We start from the raw sequence: 23908 nt of genomic DNA, 5'->3' as shown, positions 1-23908 counted from the left end.
GGGCGAGAACAGTCCAGGCTCTTGGGGCAGCCTTGAATTTTAGAAAGATCGCTCTGAGGGTCCTCTGGAAGGTGGGGTGGTGCGGGGGAGTTAGGGCTCAAGTTGTCCAGTGTCTTTGCGGGTGTGATGCGGGCCTGGACTGAAGACAGCAGGAAGGAAGAGGGGGTGGGTTTGCTGGAGGTAGATTCTCTAGGACTGTATTGCTAGTAGACGACGTAAAAGCCGAGAAGACAGCTGTGCCTTGCTCTGTGACCTGCCGGCAGTTAAAGGCCTTTGCTGCCTTGTGTCTTCAGGGATTATTTTTTACTGAAAGTGAAAACATCAATTCAGATAACTTGCCTGAGTCTCTTCTGTCTCCTTTTTGAAGATGCCTGCTTAACTCAGGATGATGACCTCTGGATGGTAAAAGTGCACCTTCAGGGCTCACAGTCCTAGGAAGGACAGTTTTAGGTGTTATTTCATTCACTATGCACAGCTGCTGGCAAATTTAGTAAATGGTACCTGGCACTGAGACTCCTCATGTTGCATGTTGTCTGTAAGTTGGCGAGGAGCACCGTTTTACTATTCAAATTTTACCGGTCAGTTGCTCCATTTGATACATGCAGGTGTCCAGATGGGTCTCTGATTTCAGTTACAGTGATTATCATGTTATTATATGATGTTCATATGTTCATGCAAAAAGATGTATTAGAATCTTTATTCTTCAGTATTTTAAAGTTCTTTTTTTTATGTCCTATTTTGTTTTACAGATTTGTAAGACTCCAGGGCCTTCAAGCTGTGATTAATCCCATGGTTCCTGAAACGACTGGGAAAACAGACGTTTTGTGTGCCAGTTGAAGAGTGTATGTCTATGTATATTTAAAACCTTCTTTCTGTACATACACATTTACACGAGAAGGCAGGCTCATTCTTGTGTGCACTTGAAGAGTTTTACAACTGATGAAAATTAATTTAAGAATCAGATGGAGCAACTTGACACCACTGGGCTTGGGAGCCCGGGGAGAAAAACACATCACTAATGGCCAGTTTTCCATATGGTCTTCACGGGTAAAGAAGGTTTGCAAAAAGAAGAAAAAAAAACTTGCACAGATCAAGCCTCAAAAATACCTCTCCAGTTTAAAGAAGGAACTAAGTGAGAAGGTGACTGAGGGAGAAGTGTGATTTCAAGCATCGCAGATGGGAGCATGCAGTGCTTTTTGCACTTTATTTTTCAGTGGGTCTGGTGATTTGGACAGAGGTGAAAATTCTGGACTGAAGAGTGGCTCTTACTGTGTGGTTATGACTGGAGGAAAGCCAGTTAGGGTATGATGGGACAAGTTTGAACAGTGAACTGATTCCTTTGCCTTTTTTCAGTTAACTGTATTCCAGAAATTTTAATTTATTACTTCCCTTTTCCTTTCCTATACCTATAGGATAATACCTTAAGGTAGCAGTTGAAACTGATAATTACAAAATAATTATCAAGGAGCATCAGAGTAAAGCTTCTTTCCTTGGACTGTACACGTGGCGTTTGGAGACGGTCTCTGGAGGTGATCAGGAAAGGGCCCATCAGCCGAACGTGGTCACTCCGTAGGGAGACAGTGGGGAAGAAGCTGACTCTCACCTGTGTTTCCGTTTTAAGGGATTCTCTTCTGTGTTGAGTCCAGGAATCTTTGTATATAAGAGGAAGGCTACTTGATGGACTTAATTCTGAAATTAGTTTTTTTCCTTCAAGATGGAAAAGTATGTAATCTTTACGAGCGGAAAGGGGAGAAGTGACTAGGGTAGGAAGGGAGGAGACACAGCCTGAAGCCCAGCTTGGCTCCCGTTTGCCAGCAGGAGTATTTAGGATTCGCTGGGGGCCCACACTTGGATTCCCTCCCGTGAGAGCTTTAGAGCCTTCTGGCTCTGCTGAGGGAAGGGGCTTTCTCGCCCGTCTCTATGGCACCGAGGGGTGCGTCAGCCTGCAGAGGGGCCCTCCCCGGGGACACAGCCACCTGCTGGGAAGCCAGGCTGGGCTCTGAAGTTGGAGGTTTCTGGTTCTGAACAGTGGGGAAAGAGTCCTTTCTTCTCCTAAAATTTGGACTGCTGTCTGCACAAACTCTGGTCTGTTTTGCATGGTTTGTGTGCCTTTTTTTCCCTTTATGCAATCTTTTTCAGCTTTAGCAGCAGAGATTTGTCTAGTTGAGAAAACAAGCCAGAGGGTGGCTTCAGAAGGGAGATGATCCCCATGTGTTCTGTCTCTGCATGTGAGCTTTTGAAGAGAAGATTCCAGCTCGAGGGATTCTTAAAGCCTTAAGTTACTTGAAATCTATGTATTTGCAGCCCTTTGTCTCTGGAATCGCATTACACTAAACTGGAATCTCAGGCTGAATAAGAAGAACCAAGTTGAGTGAAAAGAAGAACACTCAGTTTCTTTATCACCACTTGTTAACGATGCTCTTTCTCCAAAGGGTCAGCCCCCTCTTCCTCTGAGGACTTGAAAATAAAAATGGACCCTACGTTGTTTTTAAGCATTACCTTTTCTTAGCAGACTGCCGTCATCTTTTATAGAGGAATTTTTTCACTATGCATTTGGTGGATCTTTATAAAATACTGACCTTCTAATTAGAACCGGGTCAGTCTTAAAAGGGGGTCAGGGAAAACAGCGCAAGCCAACCACAAAAATAACATTGATCTGTCAGTGAAAGCAATTTTTCGGCATTCAGCATTACTTTTTAAGTAAAACGGTTCTTCAGAAAAAAGTATGTATGCAGCGGTGGAGCACGGGCCTGTCCTGTGCAGCGACTCCAACATCCTCTGCCTGTCCTGGAAGGGCCGCGTCCCCAAGAGTGAGAAGGAGAAGCCCGTGTGCAGGAGGCGCTACTACGAGGAGGGCTGGCTGGCCACGGGCAACGGGCGCGGCGTTGTTGGCGTGACCTTCACCTCCAGCCACTGCCGCCGGGACAGGAACACTCCGCAGAGAATCAACTTCAACCTTCGGGGCCACAATAGCGAGGTGAGCGGGCTTCTGCTTCACTTTTGTTCTGGTCACTAGCAGTGGATTTGAGCCCGTCCCGCATGAATTCCAGTTTCTCAGGCTTGCTGCCGAGGGAGACTTTTCAAATGTGAACCCTGTCTTGTGTGTGTGTCCCAGTGGGAGACACAGTTCCCGGCGGGCTGTGTCACCTCTCCAGCGTCCCTCGTCCTCCTTTCCCTGCGGTGGGTGGGCTGCCCCCTGGCAGGGACACCAGGGCGGCTTTCTGACCAGGTGTGAGGTTGGATGAGACGATCCTAACCTGCCTGTCACGCTCTGAGCCTTTATGGTCGCCTGTATCCATGGCAAAGAGTCACTGCCCCAGTGTCAGACGGGCAGTGCAGGCCATGGAAGGGGTGCTGTCTTGGCCGTGCAGTTCACATCTGCATGCTTTGTGATGGTGTAACACCTAGCTTGTATTCTTGTACTGGGAGGTAAACAAAGGAATTAATTGGACAGAGGTGAAAGGAGTAATTGGACAAGAGCCATGGTTTTTCACATCTATGGGGTATATTCTGTTGAGGACGTTATGCTATGTATACATGCGTATAGATTCCTCTGGGCTTCTGAAACATAACCATGGTCATTTTCTTTGAAATGCCTTCAACCAGCATTTAGTGAACAGTGGGTTTACAAGAAGAGGTGTACTTGCGTAGCGTGTTAACCGTATTTGTGCTTCACTGTTCACTAGTTTCTTATGAGGAATCCACCTTAAATTGTCACTAGATGGTTTTTGGTTAGTCGTTGTAAAGGGGAAGAATATTTTTGAAGGGTAGCATACAGTAAAGTGCATTAACCTTACGCATACATACGTCTCAGAGATTATTTACATACGCAGTCACCCATGTAACCTTCCCCCAGATCAGGGTGTAGAACATTTCCAGGACCTCTCACAGGTACCTGCTGCCCCTTCCCAGGCCCTACACCCCACTGAGAGGTGACCCAGACTCTGGCTCTGTCATCACAGATCAGTTGCGCCTGTGCTTGAACTTCATGTGAGTGGAATCATTCATTTTATTCTCTTTGTGTCTGGCTTCTTTCACTCAACATTGTGTCTGTGAGATTCATCCCTGTCGTGTGTGCTGTTAGTTTGTTCTTTTTAACTGATGCTAGTTTTCCACTGAAGGAGGACACCACAGTTTTTCCATTCCTCCATTCTTCAAATGGTGGGCATTTGGAATGCTTCCAGTTTCTCGCTGTTTTGGTGAAACCTGCTCTGAACATTCATATACGAGCCTTCTTGTGGATCTGTGCACTCATGACAGGTTTCCAGGTTGCAGAGTAGGCATGCATTTAGGTTTAATAGGAATTGCCAGGAACAGTTTTCCAAAGTGATTGTGCCGTTTGATACCCCTACCATCAATCTATGAAAAGTTTCAGTTGTGTAAGAAACTTCTTTTGGCTTTGAACTTTTCATATTAAAAAAGGTAGTTTTATGCAAGGAATTTCGGTTTACAGATTGTTCTGTCCTTACTACACACACACACACACACACACACACACACACACACACACACACACACACACACACACACCCCTGTAATTTTGAACTGGATGCTCTCTTAAAAGACATATTTTTCTTTTTCTTTTTTTTTTTAATCTTTATTGGAGTATAATTGCTTCACAATACCATGTTAGTTTCTGTTGCACAACAAAGCGAACCAGCCATATGCATACACATGTCCCCATATCCCCTCCCTCTTGAGCCTCCCTCCCACCCTCCCCATCCCACCCCTCTAGGTCATCCCAGAGCACCGAGCCGATCTCCCTGTGCTATGCTGCTGCTTCCCACCAGCCAACTGTTTTACATTCGGTAGTGTATATATGTCGATGCCACTCTCACTTGGCACCAGCTTCTCCGCCCCCGACCCCATGTCCTCAAGTCCATTTTCTCTGTCTGCCTCTTTATTCCTGCCCTGCAACTAGGTTCATCAGTACCATTTTTTTTTTTTTTTTTTAGATTCCATATATCTGCGTTAGCATACGGTATTTGTTTTTCTCTTTCTGACTTACTTCACTCTGTATGACAGACTCTAGGTCCATCCACCTCACTACAAATAACTATTTCGTTTCTTTTTATGGCTGAGTAATATTCCATTGTATATGTGTGCCACGTCTTCTTTATCCATTCATCTGTCGATGGACAGTTAGGTTGCTTCAGTGTCCTGGCTATTGGAAATAGTGCTGCAGTGAACATTGTGGTACATGACTCTTTTTGAATTATAGTTTTCTCAGGGTATATGCCCAGTAGTGGGATTGCTGGGTCGTATGGTAGTTCTGTTTTTAGTTTTTTAAGGAACCTCCGTACTGTTCTCCATAGTGGCTGTATCAGTTTACATTCCCACCAACAGTGCAAGAGGGTTCCCTTTTCTCCCCACACCCTCTCCAGCATTTATCGTTTCTAGCTTTTTTGATAATGGCCGTTCTGACCGGCGTGAGGTGATACCTCTTTGTGGTTTTGATTTGCATTTCTCTAATAATTAGTGATGTTGAGCATCTTTTCATGTGCCTCTTGGCCATCTGCATGTCTTCCTTGGTGAAATGTCTGTTTAGGTCTTCTGCCCATTTTTTAACTGGATTGTTTGTTTTTTTGATATTGAGCTGCATGAGCCGTTTGTATATTTTGGAGATTAATCCTTTGTCTGTTGTTTCATTTGCAAATCTTTTCTCCCATTTTGAGGGTTGTCTTTTTGTCTTGTTTATGGTTTCCTTTGCTTTGCAAAAGCTTTTAAGTTTAATTAAGTCCCATTTGTTTATTTTTGTTTTTATTTCCATTACTGTAGGAGATGGGTCAAAAAAGATCTTGCTGTGGTTTATGTCAAAGAGTGTTTTTCCTATGTTTTCCTCTAAGAGTTTTATAGTGTCTGGTCTTACATTTAAACCTTTAATCCATTTGGAGTTTATTTTTGTGTATGGTGTTAGGGAGTGTTCTAATTTCATTCTTTTACATGTAGCTGTCCAGGTTTCCCAGCACCACTTATTGAAGAGGCCGTCCTTTCTGCATTGTCCCATGTCGTAAATTAGGTGCCCATATGTGCATGGGTTTATCTCTGGGCTTTCTATCCTGTACCATTGATCTATATTTCTGTTTTTGTGCCAGTACCATACTGTCTTGATTACTGTAGCTTTGTGGTACAGTTTGAAGTTGGGGAGGCTGATTCCTCCAACTCCGTTTTTCTTTCTCAAGATTGCTTTGGCTGTTTGGGGTCTTTTGTGTTTCCATCCGCATTGTAAAATGTTTTGTTCTAATTCTGTGAAGAATGCTGTTGGTAGTTTAATAGGGATTGCATTCAATCTGTAGATTGCTTTGGGTAGGATAGTCATTTTCACAGTATTGATTCTTCCAATCCAAGAACATGGTATATTTCTCCATCTGTTTATGTCATCTTTGATTCCTTTCATCAGTGTTTTATAGTTTTCTGAGTACAAGTCTTTCACCCCCTTAGGCAGGTTTGTTCCTAGGTATTTTATTCTTTTTGGGAGTGTTTCCTTAATTTCTCTTTCTGATTTTTTGTTGTTGGTGTATAGGAATGCCAGAGATTTCTGTGCATTAATTTTGTATCCTGCAGCCTTACCAAATTCACTGATTAATTCTAGTAGTTTTCTGGTGGCATCTTTAGGATTTTCTATGTATAGTATCATGTCATCAGCAAATAGTGACAGTTTTACTTCTTCCTTTCCAGTTTGTATTCCTTTTATTTCTTTTTCTTCTCTGATTGCTGTGGCTAGGACTTCCAAAACTATGTTGAATAATAGCAGTTAGAGTGGACATCCTTGTCTTGTTCCTGATCTTAGTGGAAATGCTTTTCGTTTTTCACCGTTGAGTATGATGCTTGTTGTGGGTTTGTCGTATATGGCCTTTATTATGTTGAGGTAGGTTCCCTCTATGCCCATTTTCTGGAGAGTTTTTACCATAAATGGGTGTTGAATTTTGTCAGAAGCTTTTTCTGCATCTATTGAGATGATCATATAGTTTTTATTCCTTAATTTGTTAGTGTGGTGTATCACGTTGATTGATTTGCGAATACTGAAGAATCCTTGCATCCCTGGGATAAGAGATATTTTTCTAATGCTGTGTAACAAATCACCATGGACTTGGTGGCTCACAACACCCACTTCTTATCTCACAGTTCTGTAGGTCTGAAGTCCGGGCATGGGGTCTCATGGTGGCATCAGGGACTGTGAGCTCCTCTGAAGCTGGGGTACCCCTCAGATGCGTTCAGGTTGTTGGCAGAAATCAGTTCCTTGTGGTTGTAGGACTGAGGCCCTCAGCTCCTGGAGGCCGCCCACCACTCCTGCCACATGGCCCTCTCCACAACATGGCCGTTTACATCTTAAAGGCCAGCAGGAGAGCATCTGCTGTAGCTTTGAGTCTGACTTTCCATCTCTGAAAAAGGGCACATCTGATTAGGTCAGACCTGCCCACACTCCAGGTGAGGGAATCGTATAGGGTGTGCATACCAGGGACTGCTGTTTTAGAACTGTGCCTACCACAAAAGAGGTGATTATAATTCCTGGTGACATGGATATTTCACTACTGAAACTATTTCATGTGATTTTTCCATTTTGTATTTTTACTTTTAATTTCTGTTCTTTTTTTTTTAATTGAAGTATAGTTGATTTACAATGTTGTGTTAGTTCCTGATGTACAGCAAAGTGATTCAGTTATATATGCATACATACTTTTTCATATTTTTTTCCATTATGGTTTATTACACGATATTGTAATTGTTCCCTGTGCTAATTTCTATTCTTAATATTAGAATAGTTCCTATTTATTGAGTGCCTGCCAAGTAGGGTGACCAGCCATCCTGGTTTCCCAGCATGTGTGATTGTCAGTGCTAAAACTGGAAAAGTCACAGGCAAACTGGGATGTTTAGTCATCCTACTGCTAAGGGCCAGACATAGTACCAGGTTTTCACAGTAGACTTAGGGATAGATATCATTATTCCCATTTTACAGGTCAGAAAGCTAAGGTTTATGGATGCTAACTGGTTTGCCTAGGTTCATACAGCTCGTATGGAGGAGAGCTGGAATGGGATCCCAGAGCTCTGCCATTCTCCTTCAACGTACCTTTATTTTCTTAAAGCTTGTGTTAGGTGTAAGTTCGCGGTCCCTTATCCACAGTTGTGAAATCTAAGCGCTCTGAAAATGGAAAGTTTTTGCATGACTCATTTAATGGCAAGACATGAACTGATGTGAGGCTATTTTTTGTCATCATCCTATCATGTCAGCTGCAGAAATATTTATGTTTTATTATGGGTGCTGCCCAGACCCTGCTGGGGGTGTTATATATTGATGGTGTCTCCTGTTTTCAGACCTAAAATTTCAAAAACTCTGAATTTCAAAACTTACCTAGCTGCAAGGATTTTGGGTATATGATTATGAGCTTGTATCTTCCTTTAAGGGAATCGTGAAAAGCAACCTCTGAAGAGTTTTATGTTTTTTCATTTTCGGGAAGGCTGACGTTTAAGTCATCTCTGTCCATTGCTTAGTTACCTTATCTTCACTGCCCTTCCACTCGAGGAGCCAAGTTCCCCTGCCCCCACCCTGACATACCCTAAAAACTCTAGTCAAGAACTGTTGCAGGATTTTACTGTCTTCTGGCCATGGGATGACCAAACTGTGCACGTCAGATCTCGTGATCTGCTGTTTCACAGCTGAAAAACTTGGGAATGTTTTTCTTCTAGAAAACAATTTGTTACGGTTATTATTGATGACATACAGGTTAGTCACTGATTCTTCATTTAATGAGATTTTCTTCCCTTAAGTGTGGACAGGCATTCATGCGTGTTTGGTGGAATTTGTTTCATTACAGGGACACATCCACTGTAGGAATGGTGTCTCCTGGATTCTTGGATCTGGTTTCTTCTTCTCTGAGAAGCTTTTTCTGACCCTCTGCCCCCGCCCACTCCCCACCCCAGGCTGTACACTGTACACCGAACAGACTTCTGTGCTTGCCTTGGTAATGCCTTGTTACAGTTACCTGCTTGTGTAGATTGGTAAACTTAGTGAAGATTGTCTGTTCGCGTGTCTTAACTTCCTCACCTCCTAGTATTTAAAATGTCATTCGTTTATTTTGATTTCCTTTAACTTGTTAGCCCACTTCAGTGGGGCTTCTTTTCCCACCACTCCACTGAGATGGTCACATTCCCAATGACCCCACGTTGCTAAACCCGTAGGCCACTTTATTGCACTTGCTGTCTTGGAAGCGTTCAGTGGAGTTGAAACGTTATCTTCTCTTGCTTTCCGGGACACCAGGCTCTCCTGATTTTCCTCTTACCTATCTGGCCTCTACTTTCCACCCTTTTTGCTGGCTCTGCCTATTTTCACCTCATTGTTAATAAATGTTGGAGGGCCCCAGGCATGCATCTGTTTCTAGATAATCTCTCCAAGTTGGTGCTAAATCTACCTATATGCTGATGATTTCCGAATTTGTATCTTCCACCTGCCATCACCTTCTAGTTACAGATTCTGTTCTTCGGTTTGGTATATGAGATACAGAATTGGACATCAGTCACTCACTAGGCTTCTCAAACTGTAGGTCCTCTAAGAGAGAACTCCTTTTCCCACTGCCCCTTTAGCCTCCATCTGTCTTCTCCGTCTCAGGAGATGGCCCCAGGGCTGGCCAGTGAGTCACACATACAGTGCAGCAACCTCCCTGCCCTTTCCTTTTTCCCAGATCCGGTTATCAGCAAGGCCTCCCACTGTATTCGACTTCCAAGTGATGTCTGAAACATGCCTTCCTCTCTCCTTCACACCATGCTGTACAACCCTACTCACAGATCTTTTGACTTAAACTCTGTTGTAAACCCATTGTGGAGGGCTCTGCTTACCAGGGTATATTTAGTTTCTCAAGTATTGTTAAAGTATTCTAATTTATATCTGATGTACTTTAGTTTTCTTCTCTCTTTCCTAAAAATACTGTAGGAAATAGGTCACAATTCTGAAAAGAATGAGAATTTCTGGATTATAAGAATGATCTCCCCTTGTAGTTGAATCTCAGGTTTCTGTTATGCTCTGTGGTGTGTCTGGTTCACCCTCCTTTCTAGAAGCCCCAGGGCTCTGGGTGGATTGCCAAGCCTGGGCTTGTTTTTGCATCACTGTGCATGGTGATGGTCAGCTTTCTTAAACTTAAAAGAGATTTGAAAACTTCTTTTGATTTATAAACATTTGTACAGGATTCAACATATTTAAGGGTCACACACTAATTCCAGAGAGCAAATTTGACAAATTTTGGATTAAAGCCAGTGAGAAGACACAGGGAATCTTTTATCTTCCTTCTAAATTCTTCATAAAAAGTGACTTTTGGTAGATTTGTGGTCACCCACTATGGTATCACAGTGAAAGATGGAAGGGAGGACGGTGATTTATTTCCTGTGGTGATGGCCTGTCCGTTCCCTGCTCTGTTCCTGTTTTTCTGTATCTCTATTCCAAGAAGTTCTAGCTCTACCACTTAACTAGCTGGTGTGTCCAAGCTGTTCATGTCCTTAGTTTACTCATGGTTAAGTTGAAATAGTAATTTCTTTCTTTCAGAGTTGTCGTGAGAATCTATGAGAGTATATTTTTGAAAGGACTTTTGTTTTTTTTTTGAAGAACATTTTACTAGCCTAATCACATAAGTTTCTATTAATTTTCATTTCCATAATTAAACTCATGATTTTATATAGTTCTCTTGATCTGCAATCATACTGTAAGCTATTGCAGCACACCGAACAGTAGAACCGTGTGAAGCCAACTATATTCTTAGCAATTAAGAAGTTGAACATTCAGATACAGGAAAGTAAATTTCCACAGAGTACTGCTAATATCTGTGTCAAGTCTGTTGTCTTTCCTCCCTGCCTTTGAAAGGACTCTGAAAATAGTGAATGCCGTGTATATAAATATAAATGGTGATGTTAAAGTATTTCATACTCTATTTACGTACTCATTTTGGGTTCTATAAATACTTGAGGGGCCACGCTAGGCTGGAGACTGCTGGACTTTGGCTCCGCAATGATGAAAGAAGAGCCATTCCTGCCCGGATGACCTGCGTGTCAGAGAATGGATATGGTTTGCAAGGAAATAATGTTGCTACTGCTGATGACAGTTGCCACGTATTATATGGCCACAATTTTTTATGTGCTTTATGTCCACTGTTTTGTTTAACCCTCAGAACAACTCTCTACAGCTTTGTTTTATTATCCCTGGTATACAGTTGAAGAACCTGAGGATCAGAGATGTTATGGAAGTTGTCCGAAGTATAGAGCTAGATGATGGCAATGACAGATCTGGGATTTGAATTCATGCGTGTGTGTTTTTCCTTCTGTAAGACACTGCTTCAAGAGAAGGTGAACCATAATGAGCAGAGAAACAGAGTTATGAGTGAGACGGGAGTGTAGCCACTTACAAACTGAGGGTATTTGAGAAGCAGCTCTTTTAAATGTGTCTTATGAATTCTTATTTTGAACAGAGAACTGTTCTAGCAAAGAGGCAGAAATAGGCATGTTTCTGGATCTTTAGATCAGAATTTCCTAAGACAGAATTCGTAAATCATAAATTTTAAGACTTGTATGTCTGAAAATACCTCAATTTTGCCTTTACTCTTGATTCATAGTTTGGCTAGGTATATATTTCTAGGTTGGTTCCTTCAGAATTTTGAAGGCATTTTTCCATAGTCTTCAAACTTGCAGAGTTATTACTGAGAAGCATAATAGTTAAGAGTTCAGGCCCTGAAGCTGGACTCAGTTTGAGTCCCAGCTTTATCACTCAGTAGTGTTGTGACTTTAAGGGTGTTGTTTAATTTCTTTGTACCATAATCTTCTCATTTGTGAAATGTGTTTGTTGTAAGGATTAAATGAGTTACTGTATGTAAAGCATTTACAACAGTGCCTAGTACATCATGAGGACTTGGTAAAATTGGCTATTATTATATTATTATTCTAAGTCAGTTATATGTGGCCTTTAAAAAAACTGACATCTGCTCATTATCCCAGATATTCTGAAATTTCATGGTGATGTTTAAAAGTAATGTATTAGAAAGCTTTTTGTCACCTCTGTGTGTATGTGTGTATGGGGGGGGGCGGGTATTTCAGCTGATGGGCTTTATTGTGGGATAATCTGGGGGAGAATCAACTGTTTTGTTGCTGACTGCTAAATGTCAGCAGCCAAGCATATTCACTGGGGTTGTTCAGTTTCTCTACATAAGGCCCTTCCGGTTGCATGCCTGTGAATTTACTCCTGCTGTCAGCATCCTGAGAGCCTGAGGAGGGGTGTGTGTGTGTGTGTGCGTGCGTGTGTGTGCTGGGGGAGAGGTAGTGATAGAAGTAGAAGAGGCAGGAGGAGGAGCTAATATTTATTGAGCGCTTGCTGTGTACTGGCCCCATTGTAAGAGCTTTACCTCGTTTAATCCTGGCATCAGCTCTAGGACTTTGAACCTATTTATCATCATCTTATAGATGAGGAAACTGAGGTGCCGAGATGTTGAGCAGCTTGCACCTTTGCTAATTGATGGAGCTGAGACTGAGCCTGGAGCCCCTCAGATTCCACACACTTTTTTAAAATTATTATTATATGATTCCATTTATTGGAGTTACCTCCAATGGCCAAATTCATAGGGACAGAATCTAGAATAGAAGCTACTAGGGGTAGGGGAAGATCGGTTCCACACTCTGAACCTCTCGGAAAATGCCCCAGTTTTCAGGCCTCGTTATTGTCTTCTCTGTGCCCAGTGTCCCCGAGACCGCTTTCTGTGGCTCACTCTGCCAGGGGATTAAGCCTTCAGGCTCTGACGCTGCGGTGAGAATTGCCTGGCGACGTCTCTGACGTCTCCGGGGACGGGAGCGTCATCTGGCTGCGTGGGTGCCTGGGCTAACGTGCTCACCCCGGCCCTCTGGCCTCAGCCCCGCCTGCACCTCTCGCAGTCCCTGAGCCTCATTCCTGAGCCTTTCCGGGCTTCCTTCTCCCAGGCACCTCTCTGCAGGGACCTGTTTGGCCTTCCTCTGTTTTGTGCCAGTTGCCACATTCCTTATCCATTTTCTGTCTTCATATGCTGCGGTCAGGGCACCTTGAAGATGGCTTTTGTGTGTGTTTTCATGCTCCTTGTTTTGAGGTGATTTCTAAGAGATGGATTAGGATAATCTTTATTTTGACATCTTAAATCTGAAATCTCCTGTTAAGATATTTTTTAAAGATTCTTAAAGGCATTAAATGCAGATTTATTTTCCCTAAACAAAACCCAGAATATAATAGAATTATATTTTATTAAGAAAATAGAATTTGTCAAAATAATGGCATTGTTCATTTTTTTCCTTTAGCTATTTGGTTTGTCTAATTTTTTTCTCTTAATAAAAATAAGTGATATTATCTGAAAGTACTTTAGACTCATGGCAAGGTATCTTTTGGGTGTATTTTTGCTAGAGAGAGTGAGAGAGGGATGTGGGTACAGGACAATAATTTTTTTGGTAATAGCCTCCTAGGGAAGCAGCTTCAAGCTTCATGATGTCAAAATGAGAGCAAATGAGAATGAGATTGTTACTGAAGTCCTGGGCAAAGAAATATTTCCTGAACTGTGGAATCTGTGTTCATGATTTATTAATAGCTGAACCTATGGATTCTTGAGCCAGACTGCTTGGGTTTGCGTTGGCCCCCTTTCTGTGTGATTTGGGACAAGTACTTACCGTCTGTGTGCTGTGGTTGCATTATCTCTAAGGGAACATAACACCTGCCACCTAAAGTGGTTGTGGTGACTGAAAGATGTGACCCACAGACAGTGCACATAGAAGAGCTCATTAAGTCTTAGCTCTTGTTTAATTCTTGTTAGACTCACTGTCATCCTCGGGTGTTTTACCCATCTGCATTTCCCTCTGAAGCTAGATCAGTGGAGCCATGGCCTCTTTGCTGAGACTGCCTGAGTTGGCCTCATGATGGCAAAATACGGGGATGGAATGTGAGGTGGGAAGCAGGTGAGGGGTTAGGAGCAGGATGGGAGGTGTCCCAGCCGGGAGGGAGGCTGGGCTCGTGCCGGTAGTTTTATTACAGGTTTGGGATTCTGGGACTATGGGCGCCTCATCTGCGTTGGTTCCTTATCTGCACGGCACTCTTGACTTCGTTTTTTTTTTTTTTTTTTTTTTTTAATTAATTTATTATTTATTTATTATTTTATTTTTGGCTGTGTTGGGTCTTTGTTTCTGTGCAAGGGCTTTCTCTAGTTGCGGCAAGCGGGGGCCACTCTTCATCGCGATGTGCGGGCCTCTCTTGTTGCGGAGCACAGGCTCCAGACACGCAGGCTCAGTAGTTGTGGCTCATGGGCCTAGTTGCTCTGCGGCATGTGGGATCTTCCTAGACCAGGGCACGAGCCCGTGTCCCCTGCATTGGCAGGCAGATTCTCAACCACTGCGCCACCGGGAAGCCCTTGACTTCGTCTTAAGCAGAGCTCATTCATGCTGTCAGCTTCTGTCTGAGTCCACGGGGCCTGACTCGGGGCCTCGGGGGTGCGTGGCGCATCTGTTGATCCTTCAGCAGGGAGGCTGTTAGACGTAACGCGGAAATGGATCCATGTGCGCTGGCAGCGGGCATTGTATTCTAGTAGGAGATTTTTGTCTAGAGTTGATCGAAGTCACCTCTCTGGGATATGGTCTGGGGTGGGTGGGGAGAGAGAGCCCGGGATCCTGTGCTGTGAGTCAGTTTGGTGATTCTAATTGGTTCAGTCCACATGCTTGACTCCGAACTTCCAAAACAAACACACCTATGCACGTTGCCCAAGACTATACTGCTGGGTGTTCTTATCGTACCTTCTGGCAACCTACGTTTGGTTTCTATCCCTCATTGTTGCTGTTGTATAGAATTCTTACTGACATTTGTTGTTTTCTCCACTTGGCCTAGTTAGATTTGGATAACTAAAATACAGAGGAAATTGTCTCTGTCCCAGGGACCTTTCGTTATCCTGAAATAATCCTGTTTAAGCTCGTGCCCAACCTTCCTTTCTCCTCCCTGTGTATAATCCCTAAAATAGTGTTTCAGACAAAAACCAGTTTTGTCTGTCTTCGCTCAGTTCTCCTCTTTATGTCCTTCTTAAACCTTTAGAGTTAAGGAAGAGTTTGTCAGTCAGAACCCCAAAACGGAAAAATAAGTAACATTGGAAATAACATTGTTGTCAGTCAAGTTTATTTCATAAACTCCTTGGTAGCAGAAGTAACTGTTTAAAGGCTTTGTTTATAAGATACTATAAGTTAATGTTTAGGATTTGGGAAGTTGATGTTATTCATACAGAGTTTGAAAACAGAAGTGTGAAAACCATCTATTGTCTTCCCATTCGCTTGGTATTTTCATGAGTTTAGATTTTATTTTTTCCCCTCTTCAGGAAATTTGCTACAGATGGGATTTGTGGCTAATCAGGCAATTATTTAAACAACATGACCAGAGAGCTCTTTCTTGTCTCCTAGGCCTTACATTTTTCTTTTCCCTTAATTATGCCTTAAAAAAACCTAATTATCTACTTTATTTCCAAGATTGAAATCACCTTAGGGGAGTCAGAATCTGTAATGTTCCTTGACATTTTTCTCTAGTAATGAAATACTTGTTTAAGAGATCAACAAACACCTCTTTTCAAAAAAAGGTATTATTATATTTTAGATCAGCATTGTAAGAGAAATACAATATGAGCTACATGTGTAATTTAAAATTTTCTAGTAGCTACCTTATAAAGTAAAAAGGTGAAATTTATTTTAATAATATATTTAATGTAACCCAATATGTCTAAAATATCATTTCAATATGTAATCAGTATAAAAACTCTTAATGGGATAATTTATATTCTTTTTCATATTAAGTCCTTGGAAGTTGGCACGTCTCAATTTGAATTAGCCACATCTCAAGTGCTCAATTGCCACATGTGGCTCATGGCTACCATATTGAACTGTGTCGTTTTGGACAATTCTGCTTCTTTTTTGAGGATTATGGCAGAGCTGCATGCTTACCCCAGAGAGCTTATTAATGTATGACTTAAAAGGCCTTTTGTCCAAGGTCCTAAAACCTTTTTATCTGGAAATAATTTCAAACATACATAAAAGTTGCAAGAAAGTTAAACACTCAGCCTTTCCACAGATTGACCTGTTGTTAACTTGTGCTTGCGTGTGTGTGTGTGTGTGTGTGTGTGTGTGTGTGTGTGTGTGTGTGTGTGTATTTCCCCTCCCAAACCATTTGAGAATATATTTCTTGATTTTTTTTACCCTGATATATATACTTCAGTGTATAAATCCTAAGAATAAGGACATTCTCTCATATAACCACAATAGTACAGTTATCACCTTCAGAAGATTTATTGATAACATTGATTCGATGCTTTAACGTACTGTCTATATTCCTTTTTTTTTTCCACTATATGTTCATATTTATTGCTAACTTGGGGCCTATTAACATTTAGAAAATACAGTTTCTAAGAGGCAGCTGCTAGAGATTGGCCAATTATAATTCACAAGTCAAAGAGAAAATCTTATTTGACTTTAAAATTCTGTACTTGTTTTCTCCTGTCATGAATTATCACACAGCCAAAGCACCATGTGTGAGAGGAGGGATACAACAGACTTGCTTCCCGACTGTCTGCAAAAATGCATCACCTCAGATGACCTTGGTTCTTTCTACACTAAATAAGGAATTTCCTTCTTCTGATTTTACAACCGATTTAATTATAATAAAAACAATTGTGTGAATAAAATAGTTTGTGATTATCTATCTCTGTTTTCAGTTTCTGTGAGGAATCTTGAAATGTCACCAGTTCTGTAGGAGAGCGTTTGAGTCATTTATTACAGTGTGCCTCCTGTATCATGATACATCCAAAAGTCATATCAGACCGATGCTTGGTCTCCCAGACAGGTAGTTTTCAGAGCTGGGTTAAAATTCTGAGTATATAATTGTTCTTTTTTTTTTTTCTATATTTATTTATTTATTTTTTGGCTGCATTGGGTCTTCGTTGCTGCACGCGGCTTTCTCTAGTTGCGGCGAGTGGGTGCTACTCTTCCTTGTGGTGCGCGGGCTTCTCATTGCAGTGGCTTCTCTTGTTGCGGAGCACAGGCTCTAGGCGCGTGGGCTTCAGTAGTTGTGGCGCACGGGCTCAGTAGTTGTGGCACACAGGCTTAGTTGCTCTGCAGTATATTCCGTTTTTTGTCAAATTTTTTTCTCCAGTACAGAATCTAATTTAGGCTCACAGATTGCATTTAGTTATTATGTATGTTTAGACCCTTTTAATCAGGAACAGTTCTTCAGTCTTTTTTTTTTCCAATGTCATTGGCATTTTAGAAGAATACCCTTCCCCATCTCTAATAGAATGTTTCTGCATTTGGGGTTTAATTCAGGTTAATTGTCCCCAGCTGAACACCCTGTAAGTGATACTGGATGTTGCCTTCTTCTCAGATACTATGTGGAGGCTCATGGTATCTATTGGCCCCTCATTGCTGATGCTAATTTTGATCACCTGGCCAAAGTGTTGTCCAGTTTCCCTGCCGTGTAGTTACCATGTTTTCCCCTTGCATTTGACAGGCATTTTATGGGAGGACACTTTAAAACCACGCAGATAGCCTGTTCCTTATCAGGATGTTCTCCATAGGTTTGTCATCCATTAATGATTCTTGCTTGAGCCAGTTTTTATTATGATGGTTGCAAACTGCTGATTTTCAGCTGCAGTACTCCCTCCACAGAATGTTCCTAGTGGACATTCTATGTAAGCAAGAGCTCCCCATTCTCCCCGTTCATTCATTCATTTACATATTACCAGTATGAACTTACGGATTTCAGTTTTTTTCTTCAGTGCTCATTGTACTTAATTGCTGAGACCCAGTTTTGCTCAGATTGTTCCATGTTTGGCCAGTGGAAGCCCCTTCAAGCTGGTGTCTCCTTTTGATGCACTCCAGTCATTGGGGGTGCCTCTACTTTCTGACACAACAGAAGAGAGCATATTATATATTTGTTTTTTCTCCTGTTTTATTGAGATATAATTGGCAACATTGCATTAATGTTAGGTGTATATATATGCTTTTTTGTACTTTTGCTTTTCTACTTTAGCATCTGGAAGTGGCTCTATGTCAGCTCATACAGAACGTCCTCATCTTTTTTTATAGCCCACGGTGCTCCATTGTGTGAAGGTAGCAGAGTTTATTCAGACAGTGTCCAAGTTTGAATATTTAGAGAGTTTTCTGTAGTTTGTAATTATAACTAATGCTGCAGTGAATAACTTGTTCATACGTATTTTCATATTGGTTTTTTAAAAAATATTTATTTATTTATTTAGGCTGCGCCGGGCCTTAGTTGCGGCATGCGGACTTCTTAGTTGTGGCCTGCAGACTCATAGTTGCGGCCTGCAGACTCTTAGTTGCGGCATGCATGGGGGATCTAGTTCCCTGACCAGGGATCGAACCTGGGCCCCCTCATTGGGAGCACCGAGTCTTACCCGCTGGACCACCAGGAAAGTCCTGTATTTTTGTATTGTTGGAGGTGTATCTTCAGGATAAGTTCTTAGAAGTGGGATTGCTGTGTTCAAGTGTGAAAACATAAGTAGTTTTGTTGGATATTGCCAGACTCCTTTCCATGATGATTGACCCACTTTGCATTTCCACCAGAAAAAGTATTTTCAAGCTTTAAAAATTTTCCCAATCTTCTAGATGAGAAGTGGTAACTCAATGTAGTTTTGATTTGGATATCCTTTATTATGAGTGAAATCGAGCATCTTTTTAAATATTTAAGGGCCATTTTTATGTCTTATGGGTTGTCTAGTCACATTGTCCATTTTTCCATAGGATTTTTGATTACTTTGCCATCTTTACATTTTAAAAGTTCTTGGTGTATTGGGGATATTAGTTTTTTATTTGTAATGTATACTGCAGATGTTTTCTCCCAGTTTGTTATTGATCTTTTAACTTTTCTTATTATATTTTTTGCCATACAAAAGTTTAAAAAAATTTGTCTAGTCAAATTTATCAGTCTTTTATTGCATCTGGATTTTGAGTCATAGTTAGAAAGCCTTTTTATATACCTCAGTTATAGAGAAATTCACCCGTATTTTCTATAGGTTCAGGAGAAGACTTGTAACAGAGTACTGCTAGAAGAAATCAACACATACTTTGTACTTGCTGTGGAATCTGTCATCCATGGCCTCCTTACAGCAGGACAAATGGTAATTATGAACTCTCGGACCTGCCAGGCAGTTGGGTTTTGAACTGCCTCTGCAAACAGGTAAACTAAAGTACGGAGAGAACCATTCAGGTTAAGTTAGAATTTCAGTCAGTGACAGGATTGAGAATGTAACTCATTTTTAAAAACTCTTTGTATTCTTCATCTATTTTGAGTTAGTCCCTAAGACCAATCCACTCTTTTCTGAGATTCTTGTTTGTTAACTGGGTCCTTTCGTTTAAGGTTATTTCCTGATTTCATAGAGCATCCTGCCAAGTCTTATCGACGTCTTAGAGCTGTGTTTGTCTTAACGTAGGGCCGAGGTTATCTGGAGAGCAGTTACAGGCCATGACATTTCTTAGCCATCCTTCGTGACCCCCACTGAGCAGAGGCTTAGGATGGTGATTACCTCTGTGTGGGCGGGTGCAGAAATCAGTCCTCACATCCCTTTCTCTGGAGAGATTTGTGTGAAAGGCCCCCTCAGCAAATGAGCTCCCAGCAGTCCAGAGGCTGGGAGAGGGCAGGTTCCCTCTGTTACTGAATAAGTGAAAGTAATGTTGTAGTGATCCGTTTTCTTACAGTGAAGTATGAAAACGGGGGCCAGGAAGCTGCAGTGAGTAGATGCTGAGCCCTGGTGTCTGAAACTGCCCGTATGCTCCATGATGGAGGGAACCAGTGGGAGGGAGTCCTGGGTTCTGTTCCGGGTGACAGTCACTGTTGTATGACTGTCGGCCAGTTCTTTCTGACCTTTAATTTTCTTTATCTTAAAATCAGGTGGTCTCCAAGAACCTTCCCAGCTCCAGGGTTCTAAACTCTTGTAGTGTCTTTTATTTCCTGCTTGTAATACAGTCCCCAAACTGCTAAGCACTTTTGAATCTTCGTCTTTTTTTTTTTTTTTTTTTTTTTAACCATTCACTTCTTTCTAAAATTTTCTTTTTGAACATTCCTGGTCTTAAGAGTATTGGTCAGATAAGTAGATTGGTACTTGACATTTTGTCATTTCTGTTTGAGTGTAAGCTCCATGGGAATGGGGACTTGGCGTTAGCACCTTAAACTAAAAGGTAAATAGTGTATTTCTTCTTGGTGTGGCTTAGTTTTAGAAGGGCAATCAATTCTAGGGGCTTAGTAACATTGAGGTAGGCCTTAATGTTTCAGGTTTATTACCATATAGACCAGTAAGCTGTCTTTGTTTCATGGTCCTACGTTGTACCCTTTCATAATTATGGCCGGCGATCATGAAAATTCATTGTTGGGTGCAGAAAGGTTGGGTGAAAGTGTTGCTTGATCCTTGCAGATCCATCCCAGTGCCTTGAAAAACAATGCAAAATATGGTAATGAATTTATACTGAAACCACATTCAGTATTAGTTCCCCCTGCCCCCCTGCTTATGTTCTGCTGTTTCACTTGTGAAATGGGATTTCCTTCGTGTCTGAAGAATGGAGAATTTAATTATTAAAAAGAAAATCCATTCCCAGTTGGAATGACATTTATTAAGAACATTTGGCCCTATTGTTGAGCAGCTATCTTATTTCTCTTATGTGGAAAAAAAAGCCAATTAAATTTTCAAAGTTGTGACCCAGAGCCAGATGTTCTCTTGAGGTAGCCCATGTCCCTTTTGTAATGATCAAAGGTACAGAACAATTCATGTTGCCATATAACAGTCAGTGGTTATCATAGAGTTAGCTTAATCAGGAAGGAAATGCCAAGAGTTTTGTGTAATAAAAAATTCTTTTAAGTTCCATGGATTTATAATAATTACTGTAAATGGAAGGCTTCTTTTCCAGTGTGGGTTATGCCTGTAAAGTCAACTTTTTTTTTTTTCCTAGTGAAAGTGAATTGTGGTGATTGTTTTACTGTTGAAATTTTAAAAGATAAAAATACCCATGTAGGGAGTTCCCTGGTGGCCTAGTGGTTAGGATTCCGGGCTTTCACTGCTGTGACCCGGGATCAATCCCTGGTTGGGGAACTGAGATTCCGTAAGCTGTGTGGTGTGGCGAAAAAGAAAAAAGAGAGAGAGGAAAGAAAAAAAAAAATTATATATATAAAAAATACCCGTATAAAATATTTTGACCCTAAGTGTTTATTCAGCTCATTTGGAAAAATATTAGGCATCTTCTGTGTGCTAGCTGCCACACTAACTGCTGTGGTGACGGGGTGACCAGCATGAACATAGGTTTTATTAATTATGATATGTTTGGTTGCAAGCACAGAAAACCTACTCGTATTGGCTTAAGCAATTAGTGAAAGGAATGTGCTGGCTCATGGAACTAAGAACATCCAAGAGATATCAGGTGTGAGTAGTGGCTTGAGCCATTGGGACCTGGTGACTCTCCATCTCTCTGCTTGTGTCTATGTGGGCTTCGCAGGCAGGCTCATTCGACATGGTTGCCCTTGGCAACCTAAGCTAATAATCTCCTAGTTCTCACTCTGATGAAAAAGAGAGACCACTCTTCCCCAATGAAACGTTGGGTTTGACTCTTATTAATGTGGACTTAGTCATGTGCCCAAACCTGAACCAGTCGCTGTGGCCAAAGTGAGGCAATGCTCCGATTGGCCATGCCTGAGCCAGGTGGAGAGGGTTGTCCCTTTTCTAGCACGACGGCTGAGAGTAGGGAATAGTGGTCCCAGGGGGAAATCCAGGCTCTGCCCTAGAAGCAGGGAGTGAATGGAGTCAGCAGTAACCATTGTCTACCTTACAGCCTAGTGGAGGAAGACGGCGTTTCAACAACAATGACTGTAAAGGGTGGTGGCGCTCTGAGAGAGGAAACACAGGCTGCCGTGGGTGCACCCGGCAAGAACACGTCAGTACAAATCTTACTTTAAAGTGTAACAAATAACAACAATCAAAAACGCACCCTTAAAATTACATGTTTTAAGGACACATAATATGGTGAAGGAACATGGCAGTTAACCTTATTTTGGACATTCTCGGGCAGCACACCGGTTGAGTCAGTGCCTGTCGGCTCTTTGTCTTCGGCCAGGTCTCTGCTGAACCGTGAACTGCTCCCAGGCCGCCGGGGCAGTGACCTCTCATCCCACGTTCCCTGCAACGGTGAACGTCCTACGTTTCCATTTAATAAGGGCTGGTTCAGTATTGTGATAGTGGGTCAGCCACCTGTATTGCACCTGAGGCAAGTGGGCTGCAGCGTGAGGTCTGCACAGGGGCCTGAATCACTGCCTCTGTGATGGAAGAGGGGACTTTGGGGGTGGAGGGGTGATCACAGAACATTTCATGGACAGCATGGCTTTGAGATAGGCCTTGACTGTGACCAAGGTTCCTCCTGACTGTGGGAGCCCTGCCTCACTTCATCTGCTGTCTTCCCTCTTTGGGGTCCCTGGGGATTGCTCTTGTCATGCAGGTGGAAGCATTCCTGGGTGGGCGCGCGTTCCCCATGCTCACCTGGAGGGCTTCCTGAGAGGACTGCAGAGTTCAGGGAATGTCAGTCCAGTGGCCAGTTGAGTGCATCTGAGGTCCATCTGCTCCTGGGCACTGACTGGGGCTCACCGTGAGGACAGACGCAGGAGTGTGGTCTCACCTGGTGCCTGGGGGCAGCTGCTTGTTCTCTGGCGGTGTCCCCCCCAAGACGCCGCTTCAGTGGCCACTAGCAGGCATGCTCAGAGGTGCGTAATTTCATTTGGTGGTATGTACGGTAACTTTGGTAATTTGGTGACTAGTGAAAATGTTATTTTTCTGGGAAGGGCGTTTATCAGAATTGTTTTGTATTTATTTAGCCATTATATTCAACAAACCTCAAATAGTAGTGTAGACATTCAACTATAGGGCTACTTATAACTAGTGAGTACAAATCATGTTTACTGAATTAAGGCCCCATTAATTTAGTTGTATTTTCTTAAGTTTGTCCCTGAGTTTCTGAGTGTCCTTTTCCGCTCCTGTGTGTGTGCATGTGGGGGCGGGGGCAGGCACGCACACAGCCTCAGGTGGGAAGGGCTTTGCTGGTACTGTCGCTTAGAGGAACGAGGTATCCTGGACTCATTCCCCAAACCGTCCACCGCAACAGCACTGGGCCTGCGCTGCCTGTGGATGTGCTGTCCTGCTCCCGCCTCCGACCTTTCCTTGGGAGTTCCTCCTCAGGACCTGCCTTCTTTCTTTCGTCACCAGGATACATGGTGTCAGTTCTCAGGACTCCCGTTCATCCTGCTTTTCCCTGAAGCGCCAGACCATTTGGACCGACGGTCCCTGAGGGCCTTCCACTTTAGCGCTTGGTGACTCTGTGGTCACCCATCGCTAATCGTGCCACTCGCTAGGCGTAGGACTCCTTGTCTTCTGTCGTGTCCAGGGGTGTGTGCGCGTCGGGCTCCTCTGGTTTGTATTGTCTGAGTTAGAGCCTTTGAGGGGCGGCTGAGCTGCTGGAGACGGCACACAGTCAGCCGGGAGAGTTAAGGAATTATAAGGCTACCTCTGTTTTGAAAACATGTATAGAGACTGCTGCGCTTTGAAAACATTAATTTACATAAGCCTGTACTATTTATCACCATGAGTCACATCTTACCTTTGTGGTTCGTTTGTACACTTTAGATCTGAATCCTGAAAAACTAGTGTTTTGTTTATATAGCCTGGGTTGTCAGTGGAGGAAAGTAGCTCTGTACGGCTAATTCATTCAGGGAAGTAACTGCATAGCCAGCTTGGTATCTTAAGCATGTAGGGTTTCTAGAATAATGAAACAACTAATTATATAATACGTGTTTTAGATTTTGTATTTGATACTTCTCAGTGAAAGTGCAAGTCCCTGTGCCCAGTTGCCCATAATGCTG

General features: G+C 42.4%; 1 protein-coding gene across 5 annotated transcripts in view; it reads left to right on the top strand.

Moving 5' to 3' along the window:
• Positions 1 to 23908, top strand: part of TULP4 (TUB like protein 4) — a 236609-nt gene that overhangs the window by 64496 nt on the left and 148205 nt on the right. For 4 of the 5 annotated variants that reach the window (XM_082475533.1, XM_082475537.1, XM_082475535.1 and 1 more), the window contains one exon: positions 750 to 2977. The exons of the other annotated variant lie outside the window; for it this stretch is intronic. In XM_082475533.1, the coding sequence (XP_082331659.1) occupies positions 2726 to 2977 (252 nt within the window). In that variant the 5' untranslated portion in view covers positions 750 to 2725. The remainder of the gene's footprint in view (positions 1 to 749; positions 2978 to 23908) is intronic. 5 annotated transcript variants of the gene reach the window in all.

Source organism: Balaenoptera physalus (genome assembly GCF_965194825.1).
Source record: "Balaenoptera physalus genome assembly, chromosome: 9".
Classification (NCBI taxonomy): Eukaryota; Metazoa; Chordata; class Mammalia; order Artiodactyla; family Balaenopteridae; genus Balaenoptera; species Balaenoptera physalus.
The sequence above is the reverse complement of the archived record's forward strand: the minus strand, read 5'-3'. Positions and strand labels throughout refer to the sequence as shown.